The 15,122-nt window shown below is 43.9% G+C and overlaps 1 protein-coding gene across 1 annotated transcript in view; it reads right to left on the reverse strand.

Annotated features, from left to right (window-relative positions):
• The window catches only part of LOC137352016 (uncharacterized), a 59,739-nt gene that overhangs the window by 14,666 nt on the left and 29,951 nt on the right, over positions 1 to 15,122 (reverse strand). The window contains exons 9-14 of the mRNA XM_068016993.1: positions 14,697 to 14,893; positions 9,054 to 9,246; positions 8,674 to 8,851; positions 7,663 to 7,853; positions 1,505 to 1,713; positions 566 to 710 (exon numbers count right to left, since the gene is read on the reverse strand). Of these exons, the coding sequence (XP_067873094.1) occupies positions 566 to 710; positions 1,505 to 1,713; positions 7,663 to 7,853; positions 8,674 to 8,851; positions 9,054 to 9,246; positions 14,697 to 14,893 (1,113 nt within the window). The remainder of the gene's footprint in view (positions 1 to 565; positions 711 to 1,504; positions 1,714 to 7,662; positions 7,854 to 8,673; positions 8,852 to 9,053; positions 9,247 to 14,696; positions 14,894 to 15,122) is intronic.

Below are 15,122 nucleotides of genomic sequence, written 5' to 3' on the forward strand. Positions count from 1 at the left end.
CAGCTTAGGCTTCCTTGCTGCTGCATCCACATCAATCCAGAGGCAACACTTTACAGCTCAGGCCTCTGCCAATCTTCGTCTTAATCGATCAACAGGACAGGTCTGTGCACCCAACAGCCTCATGACAAGTGCTGCCCCCAAGTGATCTACTGACATCTCCTTGTTGATCTGCTACCATTTCTGGTGCAGAAAGGATTCAACAAAAATGCAGCTATTCAACAACAGATTTGCTGCTAATACAAGATGCAGCATCAAAGCAATGCAGTCTCACAGTAATGCAGCATCAGAGTGGGACCTAGCCAGTGTGCCCCAGCTCTACAAGTAGAGTCGCAACAACAGGGATCTTTAACAGGCCTTTAACCCAGCTCCCAATCGGTATAAATAAAGAGCATTGTACTACATATTGAGCAAGTGGTTATCACCAGGATTAAGAGGTGAGATTTAACACACAGCATTCATTCATGTCTCATTCCTGAGCAGTACAAGGACAGTAGCTGGAACTATGCTCCATGAATCACTAACTTTACCTAAATAGCATTGACTTGCAGTAATAATCGTGTCAAACCTTTGCTGCACCATCCCATCTGCCATTATCTTCATATTTCTCTGTCTCTCTGCTTTCTGCTGCCAGGTGCTGAAAATCAACAGCTTCACACTCTGTGCCTGAACAGAAAGGAAATGAGCCTGGAGGTTGTGGAGTTGCCGTCTCTCTGGAGAAGGCAGCACAATGTACAGAAGAATGAATCACATGGAGAACTAGAAATTACTTTTAATGAAAAGATTAAAAGCATTACTGTTAATTCACTGTAAGGAATGCCAATAACGTAAGGCTACAAGTTCATTCTCTTCTCTGGTGCTTATCTATGGTACCTTTTACGGAGAATCAACACAGAGTTTTGCAGAGGTGGGAAATTGATACAATACCCTGCACCGAGAACAAAGCCACAGCCAAAACACATTGTGCGGTTTGCACAGCAGGAATGTGTGGAGGAACGGTGAGCAGAGAGACCGAGTGGAGGGTCTGTGCAGAAGTTCTGAGCAAAGGGACTGAGCAGATATTCAGTGCGGAGGGGGCGAGTGGAGATGCTCAGCAGAGGGGCTGAAAGGAGCGGGTGAGCAATGGGTCTGTGCAGAGTGGATGAGCGGAGGGGTACAGAAAAGGCTAGCTACTTTCCATAAGTAATCAGGAATGGCTAAAAAAATTTAGATCTCAGTCACGAGAATTTCAAATGAGTTTACTCACTTGGATACTCTGGAGGATCGGTCGATAATATCCAGATAATAACCAGAGTATGCAGGTGACGCTGCAGGTGAAAACCTGTCTACCCAGGTAACGCTGCAGCTGACAACCGGGCTACCCAGGTAATGCTGCAGATGACAACCATCAGCCCAGGTAATACTGCAGGTGATAGAAGATCTACTTGGCTCCCTTGTAATTCTGATGCATCATTTGTTCAGGTGTAAGCAATAGCCCTGACCTGGCACCTCCTGTGCTGACACTCACTCCTTGTATGTGTGCGCCACTGGGACATGGCCTTTTGAATTTGCTGGCGCGACATCGCTCTGCATCTTCTGTCAGCTTCCAGTTTTTGCAGTAAACGAATTTTCCAAAAGGTCAGCACAACTCGGCACTGCCTGACAAAAGAAAACCTGGCAACCAACTCTCGACATCTCCAACAGGCCTGCCTCCACAGGCTCCATCTCAGAAATGCTCTGCAGGAAGAAAATTATGTAAAGATTCTTATTTAATCCTCTACAAAAAAAGTTGTCAACACTGAACCTGAACATGTATCTGTAATTGACCCAATATACCTACTGCTCTGTTCCTAATGACAACAATGTAAAAACACCTGGATTATGTTGGGATCACAATCCTTAATACAGCAGTTCAAGGAGTTTATTAAAAATCAAAGAACCTAACATTATGTTACTGACAACGATGTCATCATCAACAACAGCTGTATTTCTATAGCGTTCCTCACATGCAGGAAACTGTCCCAAAGGGCATCATGTTAAAGACACGATTATAACACAGGCAATAACATATGAATTAGGAGCAAGAGTAGGCCATTCGGAACCTCGAGCCTGCTCCACCATTCAATAAGTTCACGGCTGAGCTGATTACTCCACATTCTCGCGTACCCCAATACCTTTCACCCCCTTGCTTATCAAGAATCTACCTACCTCTGTCTTAAAAATATTCAAAGACTCTGCTTCCACCGCCTTTTGAGGAAGAGTTCCAAAGACTCTCAACCCTCAGAGAAAAAATTTCTCCTCATCTCTGTCTTAAATGGGCGACTCCTTATTTTTAAACAGTGACCCCTAGTTCTAGATTCTTCCACAAGAGGAAGCATCCTTTCCACATCCACCCTGTCAAGACCCCTCAGGATCTTATATGTTTCAATCAAGTGGCCTCTTACTCTTCTAAATTCCAGCAGATACAAGCCTAGCCAGTCCAATCTTTCCGCATAAGACAGCCCGCCCATTCCAGGTATTAGTCTTGTAAACCTTTGCTGAACTACTTCCAACGCATTTACATCCTTCCTTAAATAAGGAGACTAACACTGTACAGAGTACTCCAGATGTGGTCCCACCAATGCCTTGTATAGCTGAAGCATAACCTCCCTACTTTTATATTCAATCCCCCTCGCAATAAACAATAACTTCTATTAGCTTTCCTAATTACCTGCTGTACATGCAAACTAACCTTTTGCGATTGATACACTGGGACACCCAGATCCTTCTGCATCTCAGAGCTCTGCAATCTCTCACCATTTAGATAATATGCTGCTTTTTTATTCTTCCTACCAAAATGGACAATTTCACATTTTTCCACATTATACTCCATTTGCCAGGTCTTTGCCCATTCACTTAACCTATCTATATCCCTTTGTAGCCTCCTTATGTCCTCTTCACAACCTACTTTCCTACCTATCTTTGTGCCATCAGCAAATTTAGCAACCATACCTTCGGGTCCCTTCATCTGCCATTTATATAAATTGTAAAAAGTTGAGGCCCCAGCACTGATCCCTGTGCCACACCACTCGTTACATATTGCCAACCAGAAAATGGTCCATTTGTGCCTACTCTCTGTTTCCTGTTAGCTAGCCAATCTTCTATCCATGCCAATATGTTACCCTCTACACAAGGAGCTTTTATTTTTTGCAATAACCTTTGATGTGGCACCTTATCAAATGCCTTCTGGAAATCCAAGTACAATACATCCGCCAGTTCCCCTTCATCCACAGCACATGTAACTTCCTCAAAGAACTCCAATAAATTGGTTAAATATGATTTCCCTTTCACAAAACCATGTTGACTCTGCCTGATTACCATGAATTTTTCTAAGTGCCCTGCTATAACGTCTTTAATAATAGCTTCTAACATTACCCCTAAGACAGAGGTTAAGCTAACGGGCCTGCAGTTTCCTGCTTTCTGTCTCCTTCCCTTTTTAAACAAAGGAGTTACATTCGCTATTTTCCAATCTAATGGAACTTTCCCCGAATCTAGGGAATTTTGGAAAATTAAAACTAACATATCAACTATCTCACTAGCCATTTCTTTTATGACCCTAGGATGAAGTCCATCGGGTCCCGGGGACTTGTCAGCCCACAGCTCCAACAATTTTTTCAGTACCACTTCCCTGGTGATTGTAATTTTCTTGAGTTCCTTCCTCCCTTCCATTTCCTGACTTAAAGCTAATTCTGGGATGTTACTTGTAGCCTCTAAAGTGAAGACCGATGCGAAATACCTGTTCAATTCATCTGCCATCTGCTTATTATCCATTATTAATTCCCCAGACTCACTTTCTATAGGACCAATGCCCACGTTGTTAACGTTTCTTTTTAAAATATCTATAGAAACTCTTACTATCTGTCGTTCTATTTCTAGCTAGCTTTCTCTCGTACTCTAACTTTACCTTATCAATCTTTTAGTCATTCTTTGCTGTTCTTTATATTCTGTCCAATCTTCTGACCTGCCACCCATCTTTGCGTAAATATATGCTTTTTCTTTAAGTTTGATACTACCTTTAACTTTTTTAGTTAACCACGGATGGTGGGTCCTACCTTTGGAATTTTTCTCTCTCTTTGGAATGTATCAATTCTGTGTATTCTGAAATATCCCCTTAAATGTCTGCTACTGCATCTCTATTGACCTATCCCTTAACCTCATTTGCCAATTCACTTTAGCTAGCTCTGCTTTCATGTCCTCATAATTGCCCTTATTTAAGTTTAAAATACTAGACTTGGACCCACTCTTCTCTCCCCCAAATTGAATGTAAAATTCAATCACATTATGATCGCTGCTTCCTAGGGACGCCTTAACTATGAAGTCATTAATTAATCCTATCTCGTTGCACAATACAAGATCTGGTTTGGCCTGCTCTCTGGTTGGCTCTAGAACGTACTGTTCCAAGAAATTATCCCATAAACATTCTATGTACTCCTCATCTAGGCCACCTTTGCCCATCTGATTTTTCCAGTCTATATGTAGGTTAAAATCTCCCACGATTACCGCTGTACCTTTCCAACAAGCTGCCATTATTTCTTCCTTTATACCCCGTCCTGTGTGGTTGATGTTAGGTGGCCAGTACACCACTTCCACAAGTGATTCTTGCCTTTATCATTTCTCATCTCTACCCAAACTGCTCTATAGCCTGGTTTCCTGAACTTAGGTCATCCCTCTCTATTGCACTAATACCATCATTAATTAACAGAGCCACCCCTCCACCTTTTCCTAGCTTCCTGACCTTCCTAAATGCCATGTACCATTCAATATTCAGGTCCCAATCTATGTCATCCTGCAGCCATGTCTCTGTAATGGCCATCAGATCTTATTTATTTCTATTTGCGCTCTCAGTTCATGTTTTGTTTCGAATGCTACATGCATTCAGATACAGAGACTTTAATTTTGTCCTTTTATTATTTTTGTAACCTCTAGCCTTATCTGTTGATTTACTCCTGGATTTGTATGCTCTGTCCCTTCCTGTCACAGTCTGTTCATCATTTCCATATTAATACCTTTCTCTCTTGCCTTGTCTCTATTCTTTGATTTACCATATCTTCCCAAATTTGATCCCTTGCCATTATTCAGTTTAAAACCCTCTCTACTTCCCTAGTTATGTGGCTCGCTAGAACACCGGCCCCAGCACGGTTCAAGAGCAAACCGTCCCAACAGTACAGCCACCACTTTCCTCAGTACTGGTGCCAGTGCCCCACAAACCTGAACCTACTTCTACCACACTAGTCTTTGAACCACGCGATCATTTCTCTAATCTTATTTGCCCTATGCCAATTTGCACGTGGCTCAGGTAATAATCCAGAGATTATTACCTTTGAGGTTCTGCTTCTTGAATTGGTGTCGAGCTCCTCATATTGATTATGCAGACCCTCTTTCCTTGTCCTGCCTTTGTCACTGGTACCTACATGGACCACAACGACTGGATCCTTCCCCTCCCACTGCAAGTTCTTCTCCAGTCCTGAGCAGATGTCCCGAATCCTGGAACCAGGCAGGCAACACAACAGGGCAAACAGTCACCTCAGTTCAGCTGGGCTGATTGCAAACACTGTTACACTAGCTCTCAGTCACCCCTCCTGCAAATAGCTCTCCAATTTTCCCAAAACAGGCCATTTGGCCCAAATGGTCTCTGCCAGTGTTTATCCTCCACACCAGTCACCTCCCATTCCGATTCCCTCCTCCCATCCTGCCCTCATATCCAACAAAAGAACTTTGAAAACAGGGAGGGAGGTAGCAAGGCAGAAAAAAAACAGACTTGCATTTATACCACACCTTTCACATCCTCGGGATGTCCCAAACTGATTTCCAGCCAGTAAAATACATCTGAAGTGTAGTCACTGTTGTAATGTAGGAAATGCTGCAGTCAATTTGCATACAGCAAGCTCTCTCAAATAGCAATGTGACAATGACTAAGTAATCTGTTTTTATGACATTGAGGAATAAATATTGGCTCGGGCACCAGGGTGAACTTGCCTCCTATAGTGCCATAGGATCTTTAACAGCCACCTGAGAGAGCAGCCGGGACCTCAATTAATGTCTCATCTGAAAGATGGCACTTCTGACAGTGCAGCACTCCCTCAGTACTACACTGGAGTGTCAGCCTACATTTTTGTGATCAGATCTTTGATGAAGTGGGACTTGAATCCAAAAACTTCTGATTCAGAGTTGATGGTGCTACCCACTGAGTCCTGACTAACACGAGGGAACTGGCTAGGCGTTCTAAAGGACAGTATCATAGTGGGTGAATCAGCAGCCTCGCATGCCGGAATGAAGGAAATATGGGCTATGTGAAGGGAAGAAGGATCACAAGGATATGAAGGGTGAAGCTAAAGAGGGATTTAAAAGCAAGGATAAGAATTTTGAAGTTAAGTTGCTGCAACATGGAGTCATTGGAGCTTGGAAAAGAGGGGAGGGCACATAATGACACTGCTGATGAGAACATGGGCTGCAGCAATGGATGAGATGTAAATTTCAGAGATTTGAAGCAGGAAGACTGGCTTGGAGAACAGTTAAAATTACTAATTTCTAACTCTTAATTTTTGTAATTTTTTCCCCATTTTCAAGCTTCTCAGTTTCAATGTTTCATTCAACTAGTTACCTGCAGTTTACAAAACTATTTACATTAAATCAGGGTTAAAATCAGTTGAAACCAAACCGAGTTGGTCCCTGGATGGAACGTTGATGAGTAGGAAGCTGGAGGCTATCGTTCCACCAAGCATGGTGAAGCAGGAGTTGGCTGCAATCCCTAGCTAGGCCCTCTCACTCTGTCTGCACAATGATTGGTGGTACCAAACACTATAAGGAGAGAAGAGTTACAACAAATAGCATCCTTATGTCTCCATGGGTACAGACAGTACTCAGTGTGGACCTGAGCCTGACTCCAGGCTCCAACCACAGTCTACGCCATTAGCTGATCACCATGTGGCAGCAGAGGAACACTACGATTAGCCTAATTTTCCCTGGGCTGGGGATACGGAGGGAAGAGGAGAGAATAGAAAATCAGACCAGGGTCTCCCTCCTGATTATTGTCCAGCAGCCCTCATTAGTGCGTGGGAAGGATTAGGCTCGACTGTGATACCTGTTGTGATCGAATAATTTCTGGACATTTGAGTGTTGGAAGGTACTTGTGGAATTTGCAACCCAGTGAGTGCTGGCATCTTCAGAAGAGGCCGGCTACCTGACCCGAACCCGATGACATGTGTCGGGTTTGGGTCTGGTCCGTTTGCACTTCTGGGTCCGGCATTCGGGCTCGGGTCGGGCCAGGTCGGACACGCTCCATCACAGGTAAGTGGCTCCAATGTTAATTTAATTTTTGGACTAGAAAGGTGGTTTTGTTACAGTTATTTTAAGCTTGTGCAGATCAGTAACAAAGTGAAAAACAGAAGGTAAGTTAACTGATGGTCGGGTCGGGTCGGACGCAGGAAAAAATGGAAGGACTCGGGCCGGGTTGGATGTGGTTCTGTCGGGCTTGGGTCGGGGTTTTTTTTGCAGACCCAAGCAGGCCTTTAAAGGAGGGGCCTTGAACCCCAGCGAGAGCCAGTGCCTTCAGGCGGGATGCGGGGGGGTGGTGAGCAAAACAAAAACCAAGAAGAAAGAAGCGAGCAGACAGCGGTTAGCAGAATATCAACACTAATACTCGTGTACCGTGCCAGCAGGGACTGTTGGTGAAACTGCTCCACTTGGCACACCTGTTGCAACCGAGCAGCCCAAAGCACCAGGTGCTGCTCAACCAGGTGCTTCTCCACTTTGTGCTGAAGCCACTTTCCTGCTCTCTCCAGGTGAGGTCTGTTCATTGGTCTTGCTTCATGTAACCTGACTAGTTGCAGCATAATTCCCTACAAGTAAATGTCACAAATAATCAGTTACACCCTTTATATTTGGATTTTCATTTTATTTTACAGGTCCTCTGGCAGGATGCAAAACTGAACATCAGCCAAAAACATAGCAGTGTTAGATAGGTTCCCACCTCCAAACAGGTACGCACAACCAGAAGACTAACCTACCTTCACTGCATAGAGCAGGTATTTCAGTTATAGGCGGATTTAGAATGTGCTGCTGTGTGATTAAGGAGTTAGCTTTAGAAAAGTAAAATGTAAACGGGATTGCAAAAGGGCAAGGAAATGGGGACAATGGAAGAGCTCTTTTGGAGAGAAAGCACAGTGGCAATGGGCCAAATGGGATGAGGGCAGTGGATCAACTCTAAGTTGCACTGCTGAAGGGTCCTTCCTGTCTGTTAGTGCCACATGTTTCTGGGTGAGCTTATCACACAGCGAATCGGGCTCTGGGCAGCTCAATATCACACAAGGTTGCTCCAACCAGCATAAGGCCCGTATTTAATACTTAATTTCCATTTTAATACTTGCAGCATACACCCTGGATGCCTACAGAGGAGCCTGATCCAATATGGTAGGTGCCACATATACAGTGTGGGACAGATGTGCCTACCATATTGCACATTTAGGTGCCCGTTTTATATCTGGAATCTCTGGACCATTGGGATAACTAACGTTTGAACTCTTGACAGAAACACTAACATTTTCAGAACGTGTAGGAGGTAATAGTTTCCTAGCCTCAAACGTCGCTGCCTGGACATTATTACTCATCTATTGAGAAAATATCACAATCGGGGGTCTCAAGCATGTATTCTCCATCTACCTGTTCCGGGGAGCTGCAGTTAGTGTCAGACGACTCTTCTGTACCCGATGATGTGACCTTGCAATCCTGTTGAGGGAGATGTTTGCTGAATCCCTGCAGATGCAGTTGGAAGAACTCCTCAGGCGAGGGTTTCAGAGCATCCTCCAAACGGCTCCATGTCAGGATCCTGCAAAACTCACTGGATACAAGATCACCAATTCAGTGCCAAAATATGCACATAAACTCCTGAAAACCAACTCGTTCTTTGGGGACTGGACTCCAAAACTTAGCCTCAACGATATCCCTGAATTCACCTGCTTCCTTCCAGGTCCAAACTAAAGACTCTCCAAAAACCACATCCCCAGTCCCTACCCTCACCCATTCCCCACCCCAGATCATACCTAGCCAGCTGCACTCTGTAAGCCTCCTTTCTCCAGTCCTGGAATGCTGGCTGCAGTGTCTGGTCAGGATGAATACTGTCCAGTAAATAGGGTTCTTGCCGTGATACCTGGGCATCCTCCACTTGGACACAGGTTTCACTTACTCCATCCTGGATGAAGTCATCATTCTCCCCATGATTCCAATCGCCAAGAGCTAAACAGGGACACAGAAAGTAAGGCCAGTTTGAATGAAACAGCGAAGGCCCTGAACTTACATTTATGTGAAATCAGCTCCTCTGGTCTGGCCACATAAGGGAGGGGAAGGAGGGAAGAAATAAGAGCTCATGGTATAGGGGGTAACATATTAGCATTGATAGAGGATTGGTTAGTTAACAGGAAACAGAGAGTAGGGATAAATGGGGCATTTTCGAATTCACAAGCTGTAACTAGTGGAGAGACATAGGGATCGGTGCTGGGGCCTCAACTATTTACAATCTATATCAATGACTTGGATGAAGGGACAGAATGTATGGTTGCTAAATTTGTAGAAAAGTAAGCTGTGAAGAGGACATAAGGGGTCTGCAAAAGGATATAGATAGGTTAAGTGAGTGAGCAAAAATTTGACAGATGGAGTATAATGTTTGAAAATGTGAAATTGTCCACTTTGACAGGAAAACTAGAAAAGCAGCATATTGTTTAAATGGAGAGATTGCAGAACTCTGCATTAGGTGATCTGGGTGTCCTGGTACATGAATCACAAAAGGTTAGTATGCAGGCACAGCAAGTGATTAGGAAGGCAAATGGAATGTTGTCGTTTAAGATAAGAACAAACAAAGAACAAAGATAATTACAGCACAGGAACAGGCCCTTCGGCCCTCCAAGCCTGCGCCGATCCAGATCCTCTCTCTAAACATGTCGCCTATTTTCTAAGGTTCTGTATCTCTTTTCTTCCTGCCCATTCATGTATCTGTCTAGATACATCTTAAAAGAATCCATCGTGCCCTCTTCTACCACCTCCGCTGGCAATGCGTTCCAGGTGCCCACCACCCTCTGCGTAAAGAACTTTCCACGCATATCCCCCCTAAACTTTTCCCCTTTCACTTTGAACTCGTGTCCTCTAGTAATTGAAACCCCCACTCTGGGAAAAAGCCTCTTGCTATCCACCCTGTCTATACCTCTCATGATTTTGTACACCTCAATCAGGTCCCCCCTCAACCTCCGTCTTTCTAATGAAAATAATCCTAATCTGCTCAACCTCTCTTCATAGCTAGCGCCCTCCATACCAGGCAACATCCTTGTGAACCTCCTCTGCACCCTCTCCAAAGCATCCACATCCTTTTGATAATGTGGCGACCAGAACTGTACGCAGTATTCCAAATGTGGCCGAACCAAAGTCCTATACAACTGTAACATGACCTGCCAACTCTTGTACTCAATGCCCCGTCCGATGAAGGAAAGCATGCCGTATGCCTTCTTGACCACTCTATTTACCTGCGTTGCCACCTTCAGGGAACAGTGGACCTGAACACCCAAATCTCTCTGGACATCAATTTTCCCCAGGACTTTTCCATTTACTGTATAGTTCACTCTTGAATTGGATCCTCCAAAATGCATCACCTCGCATTTGCCCTGATTGAACTCCATCTGCCATTTCTCTGCCCAACTCTCCAATCTATCTATATTCTGCTGTATTCTCTGACAGTCCCCTTCACTATCTGCTACTCCACCAATCTTAGTGTCGTCTGCAAATTTGCTAATCAGTCCACCTATACTTTCCTCCAAATCATTAATGTATATCACAAACAACAGTGGTCCCAGCACGGATCCCTGTGGAACACCACTGGTCACACGTCTCCATTTTGAGAAACTCCCTTCTACTGCTACTCTCTGTCTCCTGTTGCCCAGCCAGTTCTTTATCCATCGAGCTAGTACACCTTGGACCCCAAGCGCCTTCACTTTCTCCATCAGCCTGCAAGGGGAATCGAGTATAAAAGTAGGGAAGTTTTGCTACGTTGGTGAGACCACATTTGAAGTACTGTGTACAGTTCTGGTCTCCTTACTTAAGAAAGGATTTGCATTAGAAGCAGTTCAGAGAAGGTTCACTCGACTGATTCCTGGGATGAAGGGGTTATCTTATGAGGAAAGGTTGGACAGGTTGGGCCTGTATCCAATAGAGTTTAGAAGAATGAGAGATGATCTTATTGAAACATACAAGATCCTTTGGGGACTTGACAGGATGGATGCTGAGACAATGTGGGAAAGACTAGAACTAGGGAACACAGTTTTAAAATAAGGGGTCTCCCATTTGTGATGGAGATCAGGAGAAATTTTTCTCTCCCAGAGGGTCGTTCATCTGTGGAATTCTCATCCCCAGAGAGCGGTGGAGGCAGGGTCACTGAAGATTTTTAATGCTGAGTTAGATAGATTCTTAATTGACAAGGGAGTCAAAGGTTAAAGCAGGTAGACAGGAAAGCAAAGTTAGGGCCACAATCAGATCAGCCACGGCTGAATGGCCTACTCCTGCTCCTAAGTCGTATGTTCGTATAAATGGAGGGCAGGAGGGGGAAAGGGGGATGAGGGGGTGGCGTAGGAAGGGAGGAAAGCCAGGGTGAGAGAGCCTCCCTCTGCTCTCCACTGCAGGGAGCTCGGTTTCTTCCAGTGTACAGCATGCCATTCTTTGAAACACAATCTGTGCCACCTTCCAGGCAGCACTAACAAAGTTCAACCAAAGCAGCTCCAGGCCAGCCCAGCAATTCAGTCATGAACAATGTAGCTCAATGCAATTCCAGCAAATTGAATGCCTTATATTCTCCAGCTCAACTTCTAATTCCTCCCACCTTCAACTGGCTATAGTTCAAATCACAAGCACCACATACCCTGCACATGGCTATACAATGCAAGCCAGCAGTGACCAAAATGAGAGATTCTGCTGCTCCTGTATACACCCACGCTGCTGAGTGGTAAAGTTGCGAGTTATGATGATCTGGAATGTACTACCTCAAGGGTGGCAAAGTGGATTCAGCAGTAACTTTCATAAGGGAATTGGATAAATACTTAAAAGGGAAAAGTTTCCAGGGCTATGGGGAAACAGCAGGGGAGTGCAACAAAAAACCCAGCATTTATAAAGTGTCTTTCACAACAACAGGACTTCCGAAAGCATTTTACAGCCAATGAAGTACTTTTGAAGTTCAATCACTGTTGTAATGTAAGAAATGCTGCAGCCAATTTGTGCACAGCAAGCTCCCACAAACAGCAATGTGATAACAAACAGATAAACTGTTTTAGTGATGTTGATTGAGGGATAAACATTGGCCAGGACACCAAAAGGTAACTCCACTGCTCTTCCTCAAAATAGTGACAGGGGATCTTTTACATCCACCTGAGAGGGCAGACAGGGCCTGGGTTTAACGTCTCATCCAAAAGACAGCACCCACCACAGTGCAACACTCCCTCAATACAGCACTGAAGTGTCAACCTTGACTTTTGCACTTGAGTCTTGGAGTGGGCTTGAACCCACAACTTTCTGACTCAGAGGTGAGTGCTACCAACTGAGCCATTGCTGACAACACACATTATTTCAAAGAGTTGGCATGGTGAGCTGAATGGCCGCCTTGCTGTACAAATCTATGAATATTAGGGCCTTGCTATTCATGCCTTTCTTTTATAGAACCTGAGTCACCAAATAGAACCATTCTAAATCATCCAAAGAACATCATCAAGGCCCACATGTGTGGACGCCTGTGAATCATTGCAATATCTGGCATCAATCACCAGAGGGTACCAGTGAGCTATGTAAGTGTGCTGTAAAGGATCTTGGACTCAGCAATTTACATTCATCTATCAAGTTCACTGCAGATCCAGGTGCAGAACAGCAGATCCTGGACTACATGCTGCTAGAAAGGTTTACTTGAACATTCTGGGCCTATGATGCTCACTTAGACCAAATAGGGGTGTAAAATTCACAGTGAGCAGAATGGGATCCATTCCAAAAACGTTCAATTTTTCCCAATTGAATTACACAGAATTCACCACACAGAAATAGGCCGTTCAGCCCAACTGGGGTGCTGGTGTTTATGTTCCATATGAGCCTTCTCTCACTCCACTTCATTAACCCTATCTGCATACCTATCTATTCCTTTCTCCCTCGTATTTATCTAGTTTCCCCTTAAATACATTTATGCCATTTGCATCAAATACTCCATCTGGTAATGAGTTCCACATTCTAGCCACTCTGGGTAAAGAAGTTTCTCCTGAATTCGCTATTTATTAGTGACCACTTTATATTGATGATCCTAATTTTGGACTCTCCTTCAAGTGAAAACATTTTTTCTACATCTTCCCTGTCAACACCAATAATATTAAAGCCCTCTAGCAAGACACATCTCAGCCTTCTCTTTTCTGGAGAAAGAGACCTCGTCTGCTTCGTCTTCCCTCTATCCCCATTTAGTAATATGGTGACCAGAACTGCGCACAGTACTGTATGGTCTATAACTAAGGTTATACATATTTAACATAACCTCTCTGCTTTTTAATTTTATTCCTCTAAAAATGAGCCCCAGTGCTTTGCTTGTATTTTTATGGCCTTGTAAACCTGCATTGCTGCTTTAAATGATTTGCATCTGTACTTCTTGATCCCTTTGGTACCCGTGCCCAGTTAGACTATTTTCCAAGGAGTCTTGAAAAGGTCTGTGGCCTTCTTATTTCTCCTACCAAAAATGCACTGCCTCACACTCATCTATATGGAAATTAATCTGCTAATTTCATGCCCATTCTGCAAGTTTATGAACTTTATCTTTTATTTTGTTGCAGTCTCTCTCAGTATTAACTATACCACCCCCTCCCCAAAATTTGGTGTCATGCAAATATATGCAAATTAAGCTGCAAATTAGTAACGACAGCTGGCCTCCTTTGAATACGTTACCCTCTGGGGCAGTAATGTACTGAGAATAGGAGAGGACATGGCAACATTAGGTCAATCCATCAAAAAGAGAAAGGCTTGTTGGCCTGTTCCTGTTTCAAAAAATTTATTTCATACGTGGGTCTGTTCACTACACTCATGATGAACAATCTGTTCGTTCAGATTGCTGTCACATCAATGGGCAACCAACAGCAATTTAAAATAGAAAACCAAGGGAAATAAAAACCTTGTATAAATTGGTCAAGGAAATAAGAAACTCCAGCGTCTTGAGCACACAATCCAGGTCAACATGCCAGTGTGGTACAAAAAGAGTACCGCACTATCAGAGGTGCCGACTTTTGGATGAGGTGTTAAAATGAGGCCCTGCCAGTCCTCTCAGATGGATGTAAAGTATCCCATGGCACTATTCGAAGAGCAGGGTGTTCTCCCCAGTGTCCTGGCTAATACTTACCCCTAAACCAACATCACTAAAACACATTATCTGGTCAGTATCACACTGCTGTTTGTGGGGTCTTGCTGTGTGCAAACTGGCTGCTGTAGTTCCTAAATTATACAGTGACCACAATTCAAAAATACCGAATTAGCTGTAAAGAACTTTGGGACGTCCTGAGGTCATGAAAGGCACTATAACATTGCAAGTTCTTACTTTTAAGCTCTAATTAAAATTAAATGAGCAAATTTGTACATTTGCAACACAGTTATTGTGGACGTGCAAAAGAGAAAATGACTTGTTCTTATATCCAAACCTGTTGTTTGTCGCCGCGTTTTTGTGTGGCACAGTTGGAAAAGGTGCAAGACAGTCACTTTCTCTTCACGTTTTAGCTGTAACATTGTGCACCACTGCAGGAAGAAACTCCGCAAATTGTCTATGTGGCTCCTTTCTAGGACATGTTGGCAGGTAGTCTTTTGTTCAGTAAACCGTGCCCATGCATCAAAGCAACCCCTGGTGAACAGAAACACACAATGTACAGGTCAGTGCTGTGGTGACACATGAATAACCCAGCAGTATTTAAAGACTTAAAAAAATCATTCGGCATTTTACTGCATCACAGGAACTTCACATAAACCCCAGCTAATTAATATAAACACTGACAGATTCACCCCATGCAGTGCGCCACACTCCACACTGAGGGACAATTACACACAGCAATAGAGTGCATGAACAGGAGTCA

The sequence above is a fragment of the Heterodontus francisci genome, chromosome 37 (assembly GCF_036365525.1).
Source record: "Heterodontus francisci isolate sHetFra1 chromosome 37, sHetFra1.hap1, whole genome shotgun sequence".
NCBI lineage: Eukaryota > Metazoa > Chordata > Chondrichthyes > Heterodontiformes > Heterodontidae > Heterodontus > Heterodontus francisci.